At 40.7% G+C, this 21,507-nt stretch overlaps 3 protein-coding genes across 5 annotated transcripts in view; 1 reads left to right on the top strand and 2 right to left on the bottom strand.

Annotated features, from left to right (window-relative positions):
- The window catches only part of LOC116611688, a 30,013-nt gene that overhangs the window by 7,621 nt on the left and 885 nt on the right, over positions 1 to 21,507 (top strand). For 2 of the 3 annotated variants that reach the window (XM_048731370.1, XM_032372154.2), the window contains exons 8-12: positions 4,949 to 5,016; positions 7,569 to 7,627; positions 19,839 to 19,915; positions 20,902 to 20,996; positions 21,121 to 21,192. In XM_048731370.1, coding sequence (XP_048587327.1) covers positions 4,949 to 5,016; positions 7,569 to 7,627; positions 19,839 to 19,915; positions 20,902 to 20,996; positions 21,121 to 21,192 — 371 coding nt within the window. The remainder of the gene's footprint in view (positions 1 to 4,948; positions 5,017 to 7,568; positions 7,628 to 19,838; positions 19,916 to 20,901; positions 20,997 to 21,120; positions 21,193 to 21,507) is intronic. The other variant, XM_032372155.2, reaches the window with a different exon arrangement.
- Positions 970 to 4,971, bottom strand: LOC5503905 (dopamine D2-like receptor). Its single transcript, XM_001624798.3, has one exon. It carries the CDS (start codon positions 2,498 to 2,500, stop codon positions 1,619 to 1,621), a length of 882 nt encoding a protein of 293 aa, XP_001624848.3. The 5' UTR covers positions 2,501 to 4,971; the 3' UTR covers positions 970 to 1,618.
- Positions 8,517 to 11,614, bottom strand: LOC5503900 (histamine H2 receptor). Its single transcript, XM_032372156.2, has one exon. It carries the CDS (start codon positions 10,352 to 10,354, stop codon positions 9,224 to 9,226), a length of 1,131 nt encoding a protein of 376 aa, XP_032228047.1. The 5' UTR covers positions 10,355 to 11,614; the 3' UTR covers positions 8,517 to 9,223.

The raw sequence follows: 21,507 nt of genomic DNA, 5'->3' as shown, positions 1-21,507 counted from the left end.
GAAATGCAAACTAAACATCACCAGACCCGGATACTCATAGATTCATCCAAGGCATAGACGACCTTCAAAAGCGCATCGAAGCAATGTAATAGAATTGACTCTTTTGTCAAAATCTCAACCTTGATTTCTGACCAATTCATAAACAAATGCTTAAACTTAGAAACATTTCTTACCAAAAAAGACACAAAATTCCGAACTACAAACAGAGACAAGCAAACACAGATCAAGTCACAAATAGATACCTTTATTGCGATCCGTCAGGTCCCATTTTACAGCAATCAGTCACAATATTCAATGCTAGAACCTCCATTAGAAGCAAGTCACCATGTTTAGCCTATTTTGCATGCCTGTACTGCATCATGGGAGTCTTGGAAACACCTTGACAGACAGGCGGGCAATCTCCTCCCCCAGAATCATAACAGCTTTTTTATAAGTCTCTTTGCCCCGAAGCCAAACAAAACATTTCCAGGAACATTCCAAGGAACCCAGAATAAGCCTGAAAACAATTTTTAAATAAGGTTGGGTAGCAAAGATGGCCCACATTGGAGAGTATGAGGCCATTCACCAGAACATTCCTTTCTCACTTGGTGAAGCTTAGACAAGGAATTATCCCATTGAATCAACCTCAGCGTGCAAACATCCATAAGCACAGCATTAATTATGCCCAAATAGACTTTATGATGTCCTAAGGCACTCTCCAGATGTGAATAAGCTGTAATTTTAAAGCATATTACAAGCAAAACTGTTGTAAGCAACAGGCTGTAGCAGTGCCGTCGCAGCGGAAGCTTAGCTTTACTGGTAGTGTTGGACTTGAAATAGGGGGGGGGGGAGGTTTCTGATTTCAGTCAGTTTTTCTTACAATTTTTCTCAAAAGTACCCAGGAGTGAAAGGGTTAAAAGAGTGTTATGGGCTTGGGGTTCAGTCATAAGCGCTAATATCAATTAACAAAAACTACAATAGTCTTTTTTATAAAAGTTTACATTTAAAACCAAACTTCTAATGCTTAGAGATCATCCTTCTGTGGGTCTATGTCCTCTTATAAGAGTGTATGGCCATTTTAGAAGGCTACAAAATGTCTTGTTGGTAACGGCTTATTAAATAAACTGTCTTAAGTGGCATTTGATAGCCCAGAGGCACGAGGAACATTGTCTCGGCTAAATTCTAAACCACGAAATTACCTCTAATTTGGCTGAAATGTGTCCTATTTTGAGACGCGCCCTCAAAAAAGAACCATATAGTTTAGGTTAAAATCTAAACCATGCAATTCCCTCTAATTTGACTGAGATGTGTCCTATTTTGAGACGCGCCCTCAAAAAAGAACCATATAGTTTAGGTTAAAATCTGAACCATGAAGTTCCCTCTTATTTGGAGCACGGGAAACTAGGTGCGTAACAGATACGGTATCCACTAACCTGGCCTTGTTTTATCTGTCGCTAAAGGCTGATTTAGATGGCACGATTTAGTCGTATTCGACTTGCCCGTGACACTTTTACAACTCGAGTCTTAGTGTAAATCAGCCTACGACTCCGCTACTATGCTCGACTACGAAATTTTTAGTTTGTAGTTCAGAGTTAAATACATTGTCGTAGGCAGGTCGCATACGACTAAATCGTACTGTCTAAATCAGACAAAGTCTTTTAAACGCCGACCTAAATTCCTTGTTCCGAGCGCCATAAATCATCGGATTGATGGCTGAACTGAGGAACATCACGCAGTTTGACCAGAAGAAGTACTCGGGCAGCATACCATCTCTCGCGGCGTACAAAGCCGCGTCCATTAAATTACAAACCAAATTAGGTAAAAATGACACTACAAATATCGCGATGATTATGGCAAAAGTCTGCGCGGCATTGCTGTTATGGTAATTGACCGAGAAGGTCGCATCCACAACCGCGGCACTCGGTCGCACCCTTTCATCACGCGAGTGTCGTTTCGCGATCTTGAAGATCTTTACGTAACACACTATGACGACACACGCGGGGAGCATCACGGTCAGGATCACGTGGGTTACCCAGTACACCATGAGTGCTCGGCCGTACAGGAATACACTGGGTATCGCCTCTATGGTAGCAGTGAACCATATGAGTGCGAGTACTTTAGTAGTGACTTTAGGCGTCATGAGTGACGGATAACGTAGTGGCCGCGATATTGCGATAAAGCGATCGCACGAGACCGCGGTCAAGCTAAAGGTCGCTGCCACAAGGCTGTGGATAACGCTAAGGTCAAAGGCCTTGTTGAAGGCGTTGTGGGTGGACTCGACCCGTAGGATGTTAAGTGGCGCGGCTATAAGCCCTACCAGTAGGTCAGCTAGCGCCAGGGAGCACACGAACGCGTTAGAGATGGTCTGTAAGGCGCGAGTCTTGTTCACTGAGGCGAGAAGAAGCGTGTTGCCGATAATGGCCACCAGACCGATCAATGTATTGGCGGCGATGAACACGATCCTAGAGCCCAACTGAGACCTGATAGTGCTGGCTGCATTGCTAAGGTTTCCTTCAATCATATTCCTGCCAGTTTAATGTTTTTTTTTCTCGTCCAGTGGTAGAATGTTTGCTAGAAAGTTTAAGCAAAGTAGTTTTCGAGTTGTTAACCGGCCGTCCAATCTTGCCTGTTTGTTTGCATGTTAATTTGCTTGCTTGTGTGTGCGCTTTTGTTATTTTCTTTTGTTTTCACGTTTCTTTGTTTTGTTTCTTTGTTTTGCAGTCTACTTAATCCGTTCTTTGTGTCTTTGCTTGCCCACTTCCTTATCTTTGGCTCGTTTGTTTTGTGTGTAATTGTTTCACGTCTGCCAATAAACCTGCTTCGCTCTGTAAATGGCAAGTAAATGTTACATTTGTAATATGGCAGTATCGCATTACCAGGAATCGTTACGACTTCCTTGCCTATTTCCAGAAACCTAGTACGAGATTCTTGCTCCTTCCTTACTTGAAAGCCATAGTATTTTCTTCTGTTGATATTTATTCTGTAAAGCTTACTTCGTTTCGATTTAGTATACTCCAGATGTCTTGATGTCTATTAAAGCGCATTTTATTATTCAACTTTACGATGTCTTTCTATGACCCTTTTCGAGTGTTGGCATTTCGCTGTTGTCTTGGTATCGGTGCATAAACTTAACTGAATTTTTAAAATTGTTTTTCCAATGGCGAAGACGCGCTCTTTGTAACCCTATGTCGTTGAACGACTAATGGAAGGACGATACGAAGGACGATAATTCGTTAGAAAAGGCCCCTTATCTTTCCCCTTCGACTTGCATTCGTGGTCTTCAAAACTACCCAATCGGACAAACAGAGCGCTTTGATCCTCTCCGAAGGAAGCAGTAATTGGCTGCTCTGAATGAATGCCTTCTTTGCCAACTGACTACCCGCATCGTAGTTGCTTCATCGTCACCCTTGCAAACTGGTGAATAATGCTAAACTGGTTCCCATTACAAATGCGCCGACCTGTTCTCAATAGAAAGCGTGGCAAATCCTTCCTTCTTTTCTTTTCTTGACTTTGCCCTTGCTATGTACAATAAACATAAGCCTTTCCCACCAACGAAAGTTTCCAAATGAGCAGGTGATATATCACGAGAATTGTTTTCTTTAGCAAAAGATCGCCAACCAAAGCTGATCACGATCGTGTTGTCTTTTATTATCACCCCCGCTATGGCATGAATATAAACCTTTTGCCTTTACGAATGGGAATTCCTTATTGGAATAGATCTCATAATTTTATCTAGTAAAACTCGCCGACCAATTCTAAATACAAACTATGCTAAATCTGTCTTTCTTTGTCTTTATTTATTATATCCGAATGTTGCTTATTTTGTGGTTTATTATATAGATGTGAATGATGTCTAATATATTTTTTCTAGCAAATATGCAGCGACCATTGCTGAATAAAAGCTATGCTAAGTTTTCATTTCTTTTTTATTTATTTTCGTCCATTTTCTGCTGTGACATGAAAATATGTATCCTGTAAATGAATTTGTCTCCTTATGAATAGTATAACCAAAGGCAATTACTCCTAGCACATACAATTTCGATATTGTGGTTTTTTTTATTATTATTCCTCTCCTGTCACATAATTTCATAACGAACAAATTTTCAATCTATGAATAGTATTAACCAAGATAAAATCCTTGATAGTTAACATTTCTAGTTGTATCAGTACTTCTCGTATTAAACTAGGTCCCCTTGATTTTCTATTTGTTTTGCTTTTTCTGTTTCTATTTCTAAGTAAAATATGTACGTTGCACAGGTGATCTTACCATCTGCTCGCAACTCCCCCTTGCTTATGCATCGCATCCCGTAAGATTCCTCAAATCGCCCTCAACTACTTAGAAATAATTGCCCGTTAGAGTGAAGTCATTATTGAACATGGGCATGGTTAATGGGCGATCCGGGGGAGAAATAAATCAAAAGTTTTCTGACGTATTTATTACTTTGGCTCACGTAATTGTGAATGGATATTTCATCAATCTCTATTTCGGAATTGTGTTTCACTTGCCTAACTGTGTTTATTACTTTGAAGTCTGGGCATGCAATTGCTTTTGACGAGTTCGCGGCCTTTTTATTCTTTGTCGTTATTTTTTTAGTCATTTTTTAAGTGGGGAGAAGCTAAGGATTTAGCAATTTAGTACTTTCTTTATTCTTCTTTAGATTTTTTTTTTACTTTACCAATAAAACAGTGCGCCTTTGATAGTGGACAAAATAATTGTTGGCTGATGGTTTTTAATTAAACTATTATAACATGCGATTTTTTCACATTTAATTTATTTCTTAGGTTAAAAATTTGAATCCCCATACCTTATTCCTGTGTTGGATTTTGGAGTAAGGAGTCTTCGATTCGATCACAATTGCATACATAAAATATGGTGAAAAATGTCGTGACTTCTCGCGGACTATGTCGGCGTCCTAAAATAGGAATGCTGTTTTGTTTCTTGGATGCTCATTATTTTGTGGTCTTGCAGCATAAGCGAAGTGGATCAGAGGGAGCAAGAAGACCAAGACCAGTGTCCGCACACATCAGACGGCCAAGGTGCGACAAAGGGAGAGGGTGGGGGTAGGGTGGGAGAGGTAAGGAGAAGGGATTTATTGAGGTATAGGACCAAGACCAGTGTCCGCGCACATCAGACGGCCAAGCTGCCACAAAAGGGAGAGGGTGGGGGTAGGGGTAAGGAGAAGGGAGAAGTGATTTATTGAAGAACAGGACCTAGAACAGTGTCCGCGCACATCAGACGGCCAAGATGCGACAAAGGGAGAGGGTGGGGGTAGGGGTAAGGAGAAGGAAGAAGGGATTTATTGAAGTATAGGACCAAGACCAGTGTCTGCGCACATCGGAAGGCCAAGATGCGACAAAGGGAGAGGGTGGGGGGAGGGGTAAGGAGAAGGGAGAAGTGATTTATTGAAGAACAGGACCTAGAACAGTGTCCGCGCACATCAGACGGCCAAGATGCGACAAAGGGAGAGGGTGGGGGTAGGGGTAAGGAGAAGGAAAAAGGGATTTATTGAAGTACAGGACCAAGACCAGTGTCTGCGCACATCGGAAGGCCAAGATGCGACAAAGGGAGAGGGTGGGGGGAGGGGTAAGGAGAAGGAAAAAGGGATTTATTGAAGTACAGGACCAAGACCAGTGTCTGCGCACATCGGAAGGCCAAGATGCGACTAAGGGAGAGGGTGGGGGGGGGGGGGTAAGGAGAAGGAAAAAGGGATTTATTGAAGTACAGGACCTAGAACAGTGTCCGCGCACATCGGAAGGCTAAGGTGCGACAAAGGGAGAGGGTGGGAGGCTGGGGGAGGGGTAAGGAGAAGGGAAAAGGGATTTATTGAAGTACAGGACCAAGACCAGTGTCCGCGCACATCAGGCGGCCAAGATGCGACAAAGGGAGAGGGTGGGGGGGAGGGGGAGATAAGGAGAGTGGTGTGCGCGGCAAAGGTACGACAAAAGGAGGGGAAAGGGAAGCATAAGGGGAACGGTGTGCGGAGAAATGATATTTAAAAGGATAGGACCAAGATCAGGTCATAACAGACGGCCAAGGTACGACAAAGGGAGAGGGTGGGGGGCTGGGGGAGGAGGGGGGGATAAGGAGAGTGGTGTGCGCGGCAAAGGTACGACAAAGGGAGGAGGCATAGTTGGATATCGAGAGATGGCAGGTGGGAGGGGGGAGTGCGAGTACAATAAAAATTCGTAGGATAAACATAGAAAGATACATAAGGAAAAATAGATATAGAAAGATAGATATAAAAAGATGTGTTATTAATATAAAGGAGAGAGAGAAAGGATGGAGGGTGATGAAGGGACAATAACGGACAGTACCATTTCCAAGGGTGTCTGTAAATGAGAAAGTATCGCAACAAGTATGTTAAATAACAGACAGTACCATTCCCAAGGGTGTCTGTAAATGAGAAAGTATCGCAACAAGTATGTTAAATAACAGACAGTACCATTCCCAAGGTTCCCTGCTAGCAGAGGCCTCTTTTCTCTGTATTTCGCTGGGCTGGAGTTCGCGAGGAAAAGATACCTCTGCCATGGGTCGCAAGTTCGTTTGATCAAACCGCCGTCCACGATCGTGGACGAGATCCAGAGCGCATGCTCCGTTCATTAATTACTGGCCACTATTTGAGCCCACAATGACTAGCGCATGCATGAAACGTATATCCGCTGCGTGATAATAAGCCCGCATTCGAAACGGCGTCCTCCGTAGAAATATCAAGCGACGAATAATAAAAGACCTTATCTTCATTCAGAATTTTCCGCTTACAGGTTTTGCATATTCTTCTGGGAATAGCTGATCTAATTTACCAAAAAGTTTTTAACATTTTCTTCGAATCCAACTGTGCGATATTTACATTGAAGAAACTCGCCTGCCCAGATGTCTTGAAATTAATCCCACAAACAAGACAAAACTTGTTTTGCTGCGTTTGTTGTTCAATCTTTTTAGTGACGTTTTAGGTGATTGAAATTGAACAGTTGTTTTCTTTTTTCGAAAAGGAGAACTAATCGGAGTTTGATTCATGATTTCCGACTAAACCCATGCAAAGCATATTAGCATATTGACAGCTTTCGCGCGATGGTACGGGTTTTGGCACGTCGGTCGCTCATTAACGCTGACGCATGCGCAACAGAAACAGTTTCGACCCATGGCAGAGGTATCTTTTCCTCGCGAACTCCAGCCCAGCGAAATACAGAGAAAAGAGGCCTCTGCTATCAGGGAATTCCCAAGGGTGTCTGTTAATGAGAAAGTATCGCAACAAGTATGTTAAATAACGGACAGTACCGTTCCCAAGGGTGTCTGTTAATGAGAAAGTATCGCAACAAGTATGTTGAAGACATGAAATTATAGAAGAGAGCGTAGTTAGGGGTGAAGAAGAAGATGCGGGGGTGGGGTATTCGTGACAAAAATTATGAACAGGGGGTGATCCAGTATTTTTAAAAGGGGAATGCTATCATCCCTTAAAGATAGAGGGCCAGTACATACAAAACGCACCCTACTTCCTCCCCCTCCCCCTTGCTAGAAATGAATAGGAAAAACATGTCTGAGTAGGAACAAAGATAAAATCAAATTTGCGATTGTCTTGAATGTGTTTCAGCAGCAAGGAAACAAGGCGAAGAGTCGCTCAAGATGACAACAGGACCCGTCCTGGCTCAGGTAAGGTTCCTGTGACTCATGGTGTCGAGGTAAAAATATCTCAAAATCTGACTTTCAGATTTTTTTAAAACTTTAAATATGTGGAGGCAAACGTCGTAAGTTTTGTTCAAGGGGTATGGTTTTAAAATAATTTTCCGTGTATAGTGTATATGCAAAAATCTAAAAACCCATTATTCATTGTTTTGTCGCTACGGTAATTCAAATAACAACAACTCACATATTTTCCAAAAATTAAATCCTTACTTGATAAGTGGAATTCATTTTAAATTCCAAGCTATGCGCAAACGGAAACTGTAGCTCTTTAAACATGAGCGGTATATCTACTAGAAAACTGCAGGCAGCTTCCTTAATAGAAACTCAATCGAGAGCTGTACACAACATTGTCAAAAAGTGTAGAGGCGGTAGCCGCGCACTCGTGGATTATAAGAGGATGTCTTGGCGCATACTGTAATTTTATTAAAACCTTTCAACTGCATAACGCAAGCATTGAACCGGATGATCCGTATAAAGCTTATACAATTATTTCAGGAGCCATGGATCTCGCTGTATTTGACAAAACGCAGAGAAAAAGGTGCGATCATGAGTAACGATTAATTATATCCATTGACGCTCAACAATAATGGTTCTAGGTTCGCTGGAGATTATTTATCACGTGAATTTTTAGAAATGATTACTACCCTTAAGCATCTTTCGGTCGTAGACTTACTAGAACTGCACTGACGACCTATTTGAAATGTAGGTGCTTAACCGAAAATGAGTTTGTTTCAGCTTTATTTCGGTGAGGACAAGTGAAGTTATATTTGTTAAATGCTGTCCCCCCCCCCCCCCCCCCTGAGTGTGTACCTTGGCGTCTCGTGGTGATCCATTATTAAAGTTTCAGTTCAACTTATTTTCTCTTAAAAAAATTATCGTTTATTTACATACTTTAACAAATTTAACTTAACTGCTTTATTATCGTGCTATTGTTCTTCGTGCTATTGTTCGTCGTCCTTACTGGTGAATAAGACATCTTTTTAAAGACCTTTTCAGCTACACCTTTTGTTGCCATTATTTTTTATTCTTTAGCAATCGAATGCAGCCATTTGTATTGAAGAATTCAGTATTGAGAAATCAATTTCACAGTTATTCATGTGGATTTGGTACTGAAATGCTATTTCATTTTCACTTTTCTTTGCGGCAGTAAAAGATTAGTTGAACCACAGTCAGAACCACAGGCTTTATCCGGGCGGCCAATCACGTCGCCCAATCACGTCGCCATTTTATTCTCCCGCTAAATGACGAGTCACACAAAGCATTCATTTATATCGGCTAATTCAAGCGAGTAACCAAGATATTTTCAAACAGATATACTTCATTCGTAGATTGTTATTTTGAAGTTTCCTTGCAAATAAACCGTTGTATTAACAATTATAAAAAATACCAAACGAGTGCGTGATCGACATTCTTTAATTCTTTTCTGTCATAATGTTCTTGTAGAGTTTACATACCGACTCACTTTAGCCGGACGTCCTTGCGCTAACGAATGTGCCTATTCATATATCACTCAAGTACCACGATACGTTATCTGGGTTCAAAGGCGACCGCTTCGCCAAACCACTAATGATCACACTTTCGAGTGTGCAGCAACAACCGAAGTCTCTCCGCCTTGCTTCTAGTGCGCATGCTCAGGACAGGACTCCCTCTCTCGCTGTCGGTATCCCCGGGCGTGTCTCCGTTTCTTGTGCTCAACGGTATCTTTGTGGTGGGTGGGGGGCTGTCCTCGTTGAGCCTAGAGCATTTAAACATGAAGTGGAATAGAGCACGCTTGAATTCCGCCATCCTGCTCGCGTAGATCACCGTATTGATCAAGGAGTTCATATAGTGCAGTAGTTTTACCACGTTCTGGACCGTGTATGTAAACTTTATATCCGTGTAGTAATAGATCCCGTTGAGCACCACAAAGGGTACCCACGCTAGCAGGGAGGCTATCGTGACTAGAAAGAGGGTGATCGCAAGCCTGTTGTCGCGGTAAATAGTTTTGTTCACGTGACCCACGCTCCGGTTTCGCTTGCCAGAGCGCCTAAAGCTCGCGAACACAAAGGAGTAGGAGACCAAGATAATACACAGGGAGACCAACAAGATTGATACAGACATCCACGCGGCATATATATCATACTCCACGTGCGACGTCTTGATGTAGGTCGCCAGGCTCGCGATGAGCGCCGCAAAAACCCACGTCAGACAGATTACACCGCTGTACATACGGTTCGTCGTCATTCGATGACGTAATGGCCAGACTGTGGCACGCATGCGCTCCAGGGAGATACACGCCAGCGTTACTATAGACGTGAGGCCAAGGAATATGTCGACGTACGTGAAGATGTGGGTGAGGATGTTCTGGAGAGCTGGTGACGGGGGCGGCCAGAACCCAGAACCTACGCCGACAAAGTAGACATAAAGAGGAACTGGTAACAAGCCAACCAGGAAGTCCGCCACCGAGAGATTGATGAGTAGGAATACACTGCGCTTGCGCAAATGTTTGTTTAGCCAGAAGGTTACTATGGTAACGATGTTGCTAAAAAGAATAAGGATTCCTTGACAGGCAAAGGCTACGCACCAAAATGGACTAGCCAGCGAAATGCTAGTCGAGTTGTTGAGGGTAAACGAGTCGCCAGTCGAGTTGTTGTGAGTTAACGAGTTACTTGCCGAGTTGTACAAGGTTTGCGAGTAATTCCTTGGAATATCCATCGTTGCAAACTCTCAAAAGATTGTCTTGCTATTTACTGGCGTTAGATTAATAATAAAAAAACAATTGGTCTTAACCACGTATCAGCTTCTTACGATCAGTCTTCTTTCTTGAAATACAAGTTTAATGAGTCCGTCCTCGTCTTTCTTTCCGAATTGTACCTCTTGAATTATCGAGTTGCACCTAAAAGGTAGCTTCCCCTCAGCTTTGCATTCGGCGATGTTTATCTCTGAACTTGTTCTTCCTTATAATGAATTATTCCGTACAAGTTATGCCTTGTGTTTTACACGACTAACGATTCTACCATTTGGTCAAAGTTGATCCACCAAACGAGTTTAATCCGATCTTGTCTTAAGCAAATTGACCCTTTATCCTTGAAGGAATCGCTAGAATCGTTGAAGCGTCTGCTTTCTATTATTTCAGATACACGCAGCGTTTGTATTGCTCCGACTGTGTTGTTTTCTCGCTGCTAACGGTCTATTGTGCTCTGGTTCACGTAGCGTCGACAAAATGAACCGGGGACTTTACTATCGTCACTGCTATCGCAGCGGTATATCAACTGTCAACTCCGTCAAACCACCTTTTCTCCTAATTGTACCATCCACATTTACGCACTAATAACGACCAACCAACGACCATTAACCATTAAAATTACCAAACCTTGTTTTTTAGAGAAAAATGCACATTGCTGTTTTGTCTCCCCTTGCGTCTCGCAAAGCTCTTACTTTTCATTAATCCACTTTTTTCAGTTTTTAATCCCTTGCTGCGCGTTTTTATTTAAACTATGATTTTCCGACGCCTCCGTCCTTGCTCTTTAAATTCCAGTTAATATCTCGACTCCATTCGCGGTGGCTACAGGTCCAAGTTCACGAGGATAAAGCTCCCAGACCGAGAATCGCAGTATCTCCGCGGAGTAAGATTGAACTCTTTGACACCTACTAGATGGATCCTCGAGCACCTGGTATCGCATATTGTCGTGAGACTTTCCCGAGGGCTTCAAATAGCATTTTCCGGCCAAAATCTAGTCGTTAGTCTCGCGGAGAACAAAACCTTCCCTTGCACGATAAGATTCGCTACTGATTGTAATCTATCATCTTTTGTTTAGAAAAAAGACTGATCCCTCATTTGCATGCTGTCAAGATTTAGTAGAGTATATGGATTGCAAGGGGTACTAGGCGTGCATAGCTAATCGGCCCGGACCAAATACGCGATTCCTTTGCTGGTAAGCTTTTGCGTCCATCAACCTACTTCTTCCGAGACCCCTCTGTTCGCCAAGTGTTCTCTTAGACCGTGCGTCGCGTCAAATTTCATCATACAAATTATACTCTTTCTTTACAATTTCATGTGATTTTTTCGTAATTTGTTTGTAGCTTTTTTTTTTAATTCAAGGAAAAATTCCCCGCTTTTTTTTCCACCGTTTTTATTGAACAAAATTATTTGAATTAGACTATTCATTTAAGGGTGGTAAGGGTTCTCATTTGCTCCTATGACATTCGTCTTCAAACTGATATCAAAAGTACCGAATCTTGGGAATATGCAAACAATCTTTGGGATTTACACACGCGTTGCTATTCACAAAACAACTATAAATAACAACAATCAGCTGATCACAAAACAAATAGATCACCGTGAACGTCAATTCTTTAGAACAAAAATATCGGCTCTGTGGGCAAAATACCGAGATTCCGTGCTTTTTACCTATTAATGAATATTCTTGTAGCGTAATGCACATAAAAAGAAAAATAAGCGCCATTATTGTAGTACGTGTGATGGGTAATCTATATTGATCTGTTATATCACTTGGTGGTTTTTTCCTGAGCTATTGTGCGCATTGAAACGCCGTTGTTCTTAGCGGTGAAACAGAAATTATACCCTTTTCCACGCCGCTTCATTTAATATCACCATAAGACATACATAAAAAAATGGTATAGTTCTGCTTTGTCGACTGGTACTCAGAGAACACGAATTATTCTACAGATAAAAAACAGTGATACTAATATATAACCTTCAGCTAGTTTGAAACTTATATACGCAATTTGTCCGTTCAAGGACATCTTAAAACTCGAGACTTTTCTGTTCACTTAACATCGAAATGAAGATGCGTTTTTGACTTGTCCACTTTGGTCTGTGACCATTTCAAGTGATTTGCCAATTACTGTGATAGATTGACACAAAAATCACGGATAGAACTGGTCGATTGATGATGAACTAACTTCGTAGAGGTTTTTGTAAAGACGTCGCGGATCTACAAACACATTCGCCGCTGAAACTCCTTTGGGCTATAGATTCATGTTAAAATCCCGAATGTTTCTCTTTTCTTTTTTTGCCTCCAAGATATTTTTAATTAAGTGATTGGTCTCTGTTGCTATCTCTTATGATCGTGTTGTGGTAAGTTTAGAATTTACCCATTTCCTTTGTCGCCTTGAAATCCGGACTACTATGTATTTAAGAAAAAAACAAATGCCAATTTTAATCAAAATATTTGATTTCTTCAGGCGTTTGTGAGACAATTATAAGTGACAGTAGAATTGTCACTATTGTTTCTATTTTGTTTTGTAATTTTGTACTAAACGTACCATGAAGCTTCCTCAACATATTATCTTTCCTTTTGTTGTTGTTTTTTTTCCCTCCTGCCTCAGGATCCTGAATATCTCCTTGCTAAGAAGGCGTCTTCACCAGTGTTTTCTAATGCTTTTAAATTCGTAAAGAGATGACTTGTTATCAGTGATTTTGGCCTCCTGTCTTCCGACAAAGGTCTCTTATGGCCTCGTACATCACGCTCCCAATCAAATGAAACCCGACTCAAATGAAACGCCGCCGCCTTGTAAAAAATGTAAAGATATGACAAAATGCGTGTGATATCCGGCCAATAATGTTCAGTTTTCTTTTGATTTTACATTTATTGCTCTAGGGCATGCGGAGTCCGGAGTTCTCCTTACTCGTGTCCAACCGCTTTGTGTCCACCAGCAAACACGTACAATATCCATCTAATAATTCACATTTTTGATCGATGTTTTTATTACTTCTACGTAGACTATTTTATTTTAACCAATATAGGTTACCACAGGGTAAAATTAAGAGTTATCGAAAAAAGATAAGTCCAATGAGAAAAATTTCCAGATAAAGTCAACCAAACTTTGATAAACTCATTTTTTTTTCTAAGAACCTTTTCTATAAGAAAGTCCAGCCTGAGATTTCACCAAATTCTAAGAACATGATAAGAAGATGCCTAGGCTCAGATAGCAGCAAAATAATATTGTTGTTCTAAAATACAGAATCAAATTGTGTTCATAATAACAAACTTTAATTATTATTGCTATTGATAATTATTGTAATTCTTTTAAAATTCTTATTAACTGGTATTAATTTTTATATACACTAAAATTTATCAACATCCTTAAAAACATTTGCATGCCTCGACTGAAAATTAGACGTTCCTTATTAAAAAAGTATATTTAATTCTTAATGATTATTTTCATTCGGTGTTCTTTATTTATTCTACTTGGATTATTTTATTTTCCTCACTGTATTCTGTCACAGGATATAGTTCTGTTGAAAGGAAAAGGGATTAGTCCGTTTTCTTGTATAAAAAAATGCTAGATATGATGTCTATAATACTGCTTATTTCCTATGCTATGTTTTTACTACGTCTACTGAATTGCCTGGGTTACTTATAATAACTGATGGTATCACAGGGTATGGTTCTTAGTTTTCTCTAGAAAAAGCTAGACAACGGTAGCTAGACAACCGTAGCTAGACAACAGAGACAAATGCCCAGATAAGTTAACGAGTAAAGACTTGTAATATCCTGTTAATATGTTGTAATATGCTGTTTCTAGATTAATCGATCGCTAGAAAATTAGGATGTCTAGCTTAGAAAGAGATAATTAATAATAATGTATAGATTGTAAAATTATGTAATAAATAAAGAATAGAAACGATACATTGAAACCTCCATATAACGGACATTCATTAAGCGAACACCTCAATATATATAATATATGAAACAAAGCAAACCTCTATATAACAAACACATTTTTTGGCAGTTTTGTCCGTTCTATACGGGGTTCGTTTCACTGAGTGTTGTGTATAATCGGACTAATAAATATTTGCTTAGTATAAAGTATTTAACTAAAAGCTTGTATCTACCTAGTATGATATGTTCAAATTCAGCCAAATGCTACTAAAAACGCTCACACTCAGAGCTTTTTTTTACTTTTTTTCGTGTGAGAAAATGTCTCCCGTTACAATTGAAACATTTGTCTGAGCGATTTTCCAGGTTTCTGTTAAAAGTATAATTTCTGTTTTGTTAAACTGCTTTTCTCAAGTAAAGTTGAACTGCATTAAATTCAAAATAGGTACATTTTTTTAAAGAAAATCGAGACTGTTTTCAAGAAAGTCGTTATCAAAACCAAATAGACAACAACTAGATGCATTTTGTGGCGTCAAAAATGCCAAAAAAAGCCCTTTTAAATTCCGCTGCAAATGTCTCAAGGCCAAACAGAAGATGCCATCGGCAAAATACTGTCATTTGATATAATTTGCATTATTCTTCTCTGAAAATTTGCCTTTCCCCGGCATTTCGTTTCCGTATACAGAGGCATTAACAAAATGTGGGAAACACGCCAGATAGTATAACAAAACAACGTAAAGTCTTATACTTAACGTTAATCAAGTCTAATGAAAAATGGAACTAATTTTCCTCACTTTCATTTATGGAGGGTCTTGTTTATGTACTTTTAAGGTTTGAATATAAACATTGATTATGAGAACTTCACAAATAAATTTTCGATAAAATTTTCTCTACTCGTAGAATACGTAAAATATTGTAGGTCATTGGATAAGTTTGGGTGGTAAATGTGGTCGTTCCGCGTAATTTCTAAAGACTCGGTCCTCAAATTACGCAAGAGCACCTTTAGACAAAACGTTCAGTCTGAAGGCTATTGACAACTTGCAGTTATCACCTGACATAGTAGATAGATAGAGTAATAAGTCTTGATAGTTTTTGTGGTCATTTCACGGAATTTTTAAAGCTTCAGAGCTTCTCAAAATACAGTAGAGCTTAAATCAATTTCCGAACAGGAGTGCAATATATTTCAGGAGAAGGTTTGTGGGTCAAATTTTACCAATTTCAACACAAGCTGGTATTCATAAAATGTATTTAGCTGCGCGAAAAGAAGCGATGCATTTTGGTTGCTCATTAAGCCGCTAAATAATAACCGGACAATTGGGGAATTTATCATTATTATATTTATTTCAGTGTTTCGCATGTTACTTTCTCCCTACCTGTGTTAGGTATCTACTATTTTCGCCGCGTATGCCTTTAGGCTCTACGCTCTCTCACGTACTCTTCAAAGAGTGCTTTCCCTTATTTTCCTTGTTTACCTTCCTTTGTACGATTGAGCTCGGGTTTTACTCTGCTCTACGCTCTCTCACGTACTCTTCAAAGAGTACTCCTTATTTCCCTTCCTTTGTACGATTGAGCTCGGGTTTTACTCTGCGCCTCGCGGTAACCGCCTTGATAATTTAGCCATCAAGGATACAAAAACCTACTATTTGATTGAAATAAGAATCACTAGTTAACTAGCAAGGCAAAGCGATGCTTTCTTGCGTATCAGAACACATTAACAGAATTTTTATTTTGAAAAGACTAAAATAAAAGTTTGTGTCAATCAAAAATGTCTTTTGTAACCTTTGTGTGACCACGGTAGCGCACGTCCCAGATGACTTTTTATAACTATTACATTTTTCTTAGGTACTAGGTGCAGCCTCTTGTACGCACTCATGACAACATTAGATATTTCCCACACTTAGCTGCGGTACTCATTTCTCTATTTCTCTTGTTCTCATTTCTCTATTTCTCATTTCTCTATTTCTCATTTCTCTATTTCACATTTCTCTATTTCTCATTTCTCTATTTCTCATTTCTCTATTGTTGTAAAGGAAAGACAGATTTTCAGTTCTTCAACCTAATTAAAAGAAAACTTAATTTATTGGAAAGGCTTGGCGTATGCTTCATGATTCGCTCACCATTCATGCATTCATTTATCAGGGATATTATATTTGGGGTATTATTTTGGTTTAACTTCCTCCCCACGCATCAAGAAGTGCTTATTTTTCTACCCATCTCACCCCCTATTGTTTCCTTCTCCATTCTCACGCACCAGGGGTCAAATGTTCGCCCACCTCTCTCCGTAGGGAACATAATTTTCGTCACGTTTTTTTTAAATAGCAGAAGTAGGGACCAAACATGTATTTTTAATGCGTTAATTTTTACTTCGCGGATAGGAAAGAAAGTCGCGAAAAATCGCGAGTTTAAACAGCTACTGTCTCCCTCCATTTTGGCATCCTAGCAAAGTACAGAAAGCATCCATTCGCATACCTCTTTTACTAAAATTGTCGAGTTAAGTGCCCTTATCAGCTACGCCTTTGTTATTGTTTTCATTTATTATTGGAAGGCACATATTGTGTTAAAATCTCGAAATAATAATCTAAAAACAAAGTTTAATACTGTATTTACCAAATTCATTCGAAAATATTGCATTCGCTTCCCAACATCAGCCGATGGAAGTAGTAATTGAGCTATGTTTGTGTTCTTTGAGATATGTGCGTTTATCTCTAAGAAATAAAGATCATTATTAACTATTGCTTGAAGTTTCATCCGTTCGTTTATAGTTATAAAAACAGTCTGACCCACTAAGCTCTCTCGGCTCGCTCTAGGACTCAAGCGCCAGATCATATATTAGGACATTTCTCGTTACTTGAAGATTCGTTTGTTAAGCGCACGCGATCATCCGGGAACTTTACGTTTTTAGGCGGGACAATCGAATGGCGGGAAAACAATTTACGCGCGCGTTTAAAAAATAAACGCCGAAACTGGCTATAAAAACGTTTTAAAACAGCAAATACTGTAAAAAAAAAGGCGAGCATAAGTTTTTAACCTAGGGCAGCTACTTAACGACCTAAAGTGCTGATTTGAGCAAGAAAAGATATGTTTCAATAAAGCGAGAGAATAGTCAATATTCTGATAACAAAATTCTTTTATACATTATTCGCATTTGTAACTAGGCTTTATCGCAATACTCAATTTACACAGCGTGCTAATTAATCATCAAAGTATTCGGTCAGTGATCTAGAAAAAAAATTGTAGGTGGAGATTGGATATGAGACGCATTTTTATGTTGCAGCGCTGAATGACGTGGTAGCTCTAAGATGGCGAGGCATCATCCACGTTCTATAAAAGAAATCTCGCGATCTAAAAAAAAATTAATCGGTTTGGCATCAATTTTATCAAGCAAAATACTAGACAAGTCGGTTGTCGAATTTACCTCCCTGGACGAAGTTTTGTGGTGGTATAAATAATACGGGTTAATATTGTATATATTAAACCTCTAAAATGAACATCCTTTATTTTCTCAAAAAACGCTCATTTGAAAATTGTTCAAAATCAGTCCGCAATTGGGACACAATAATATCTTCAAGCTCCACGGGTTTATTTCATTGAAACTTGCGATCTGGAAGCAGCATTATTGGTATTAGATTAGGTAGTATGACGTCATATATTGGAGAGACCACGCCCTACCTTGAGATATTTTAGCATTTATCAAACTTTCATTCTTCCTTGGAAATGTAGTGCATTTATGCCTACAAATCAGTGCAATGCGCCCGTATAGCAAAAGCGCAAATTGGAGAGGTTTCGAACTTCTGGTACTGTAGTACTTACTATTGATTTGTTTTTTTTTATGTTCCCACGTTTGTATCTCTTCGCTTCCCGCTCGTGATGCACTGATGCACTTGTCTTTTTCTTGCGTTTTTCCTTGCGTATCCATTCTAGTAAGAAACAGTCTAAAGTGATTTCTGGAATACGAGCCACCTGGTTTATGGCTTAGTTTAGGAGTGAGTGGTTTAAGAGTTGTCTCGGGTGGCTGATGTAGGATCTACTCATGTTGAAATCAGCAATTCAAGTAAATGGAGAAATATGTTCCTGCAAAGCCTGGAGTGAGCTATTAGTGAAATGGTTTAATAGGTGTAATAAGCGTAAGATACGAGTGGTATATCGAGTGATTGGAGTAAAATTCGATTGGTGTATTGAGAGAGTGGCGTAGGACGGGATGTATGGAATCTTCGGGCAACGATAGCGCGGGCTGATTCGTGACTTTACAGAGGTACATGGATTTAAGGTTGTAATAAGAGAATTTGAGAAAATTTGTCAGAGATTGCGACAAAACGTAAATTATTCAACCATTTTTACAAACAAAGAGGCACTGATTTAACGTTATAAAATATGGATTAAGGCACTGTCCATATAAGCGGAGCTATAAACCAAAGCTTAATTCAGTTCAATAATTTCAATCACGTGACCATCTCGTTGCACCTATCTTGATACATACATGACACCTAACAAGTTTAGTTGTCATATGTTTTCATATGTCATATGATGTTTCTTTCTTTCATGAGATATGAATATATCTCAAATAAGACTAGTTTTTCTTTTAGTGACAACATCGATTACATAACACTGGATACGTGTGGACCCCGCGTTTCCGTCTTCTTTGAAAACGCGACCTTTTTGTTACGGATACGGGTATCGTCCACACGGAAATGCTAAAACGATGACCGAAAACGGAACGATTTTGCAAACAAACTACAGAGTGGAACAGTGAAAACGATACCCTTTGGGTGCCGTGGGGACGGACGAAAACGGAACCTTTCGAAAACGATGGCGTGATATATCAGGTCGAGCCCACTTGGCGCACGATTACGCATGCGCTGTAGAACTTATCGTAATCGTATTCATATCGTTTCTGCAGGTCGGGGACGGATCGTATCAAAATGAAAACGCTTCGTGTGGACGCGGATCTTTTTGAAAACGGAACAATAAGGGTTCTTTTTTCAACGAAAACGGATACGTTGGGACAGGGTCTAAATCACCCTATTTGCGGGACGCCGGTAAATCATCGTACGCGCGCAATGAACGTGCGCGAGGCGGCGTCCTCTTGTCGGCGTTGTGGTTCTAAATCACCCTATTGTGTTTTTGGGAAGGACGGACATCAAAAACTCGAGTCGAGCCGCCCACGAGTTGCACTAAATTGAACACAGTGTACAGTTGGCTTACTCTAAAATTTCGAAGTTTAACAAGTCTAGTTACCAGAAAAAAAACTAGTTTTTTTATACGGAGGATGTCATAGTTGTTATGCTTGCAAGAAAGTTTAGTTAAGCTTACAGATATCAACAAATCTCAATACAGCTTTTTATTAGTAACATTATCGAAATTAATTAAACCTTGAAGCCTTTTTTTACGTCTGAACTGTTTTATCTTTTTAAAGTAACGCCAGAATCACTCTTCGGATCCTAATGTGCGATAATATATTAACATTGTGATACTGATATTATTGCAAAAGGGTGACTTCAAAGTCTTTCTGTGTTTAGTCACCGTTCGTGGTCATATTCATATTGAGACATCCTTTCGTGTGTTCGACTTTGCAGGGATCACTTCCAGAAGCAACTTTTCTATGAAGGCTGCTGACCTGAGCTCTCAAGACCTCGGTTTCGTGTGGGGAGCGGTATGTACACTGTGTTCTGTCTTTCTATAAGCCGTCGTTTAGCCTGACCTCGTGTAGCCTGACCTCGTGTAGCCTGACCTCGTGTAGCCTGACCTCGTGTAGCCTGACCTCGTGTAGCCTGCCCTCGTGTAGCCTGACCTCGTGTAGCCTGACCTCGTGTAGCCTGACCTCGTGTAGCCTGACCTCGTTTAGCCTGACCTCGTTTAGCCTGACCTCGTGTACCTTGACCTCGTGTAGCCTGACCTCGTGTAGCCTGACCTCATGTAGCCTGACCTCGTGTAGCCTGACTTCGTGTAGCCTGACCTCGTGTAGCCTGACCTCGTGTAGCCTGACCTCGTGTAGCCTGACCTCGTGTAGCCTGACCTCGTGTAGCCTGACCTCGTGTAGCCTGACCTCGTGTAGCCTGACCTCGTGTAACCTGACCTCGTGTAGCCTGACCTCGTGTAGCCTGACCTCCTGTAGCCTGACCTCGTGTAGCCTGACCTCATGTAGCCTGACCTCGTGTAGCCTGACCTCGTGTAGCCTGACCTCGGGTAGCCTGACCTCGTGTAGCCTGACCTCGTGTAGCCAACTCTCGTGTAGCCTGACCTCGTGTAGCCTGACCTCGTGTAGCCAACTCTCGTGTAGCCTGACCTCGTGTAGCCTGACCTCGTGTAGCCTGACCTCGTGTAGCCAACTCTCGTGTAGCCTGACCTCGTGTACCTTGACCTCGTGTACCCTGACCTCGTGTACCCTAACCTCGTGTACCTTGACCTCGTGTACCCTGACCTCGTGTAGCCTGACCTCGTGTACCCTGACCTCGTGTAGCCTGATCTCGTTTAGCCCACTCTCGTGTAGCCTTATTTGCAGTCGGAACTAGTGGAACATAAAACCTTCAGAATCCGTAGAACCTATTTCCAAATAAACCCCAAATGAGATCAGGCTATGTGAGAAGTGTGGATTTCTGGAGTAAACCCCCGCTGTACTTACCTTATCACGTGACGTAGGACGATGATGGTATCGCCGCCTCTGAAGAATGCGAAGATGTCTATAACCGATTCAAAGAGAAGGGCATTGCAATCTCCATGGAAACTGTCAAAAGGTACACATCTGTCTATTCATGACTTGGGCATTCTATCTTTTTTTGGAAATTGAAAAACCAATAATCAAATACCTGAAAGGAATAATGTGACGCTACAAACTTGGTTGCTGGTTTTTCCTTGTAGAGGCCTGATGCCGCCCGCGCGAAGGGCTTCCGAAAGCTGTATGACTACACTAGCATTCTCAACCAGCTCGGGGTAAGACCTATTTTCCCATGATCCATGTGAATTCCTCGGATCTTCTCATGGTCTTTTCTCAATCCACCTCACAAAAGCCTGAGATCCACCGATCCATCCCATGATCCATGCGAATTCCTCGGATCTTCTCATGGTCTTTCCTTAATCCACCTCACAAAAGCCTGAGATCCACCGATCCATCCCATGATCCATGTGAATTTCCTCAGATCTTCTCATGGTCTTTCCTCAAGCCACCTCACAAAAGCCTGAGATCCACCGATCCATCCCATGACCCATGTGAATTCCTCGGATCTTCTCATGGTCTTTCCTCAATCC

This window comes from Nematostella vectensis, chromosome 8 (genome assembly GCF_932526225.1).
Source record: "Nematostella vectensis chromosome 8, jaNemVect1.1, whole genome shotgun sequence".
NCBI lineage: Eukaryota > Metazoa > Cnidaria > Anthozoa > Actiniaria > Edwardsiidae > Nematostella > Nematostella vectensis.
Note: the sequence above shows the minus strand (reverse complement) of the source record. Positions and strands in the feature narration are given on the sequence as shown.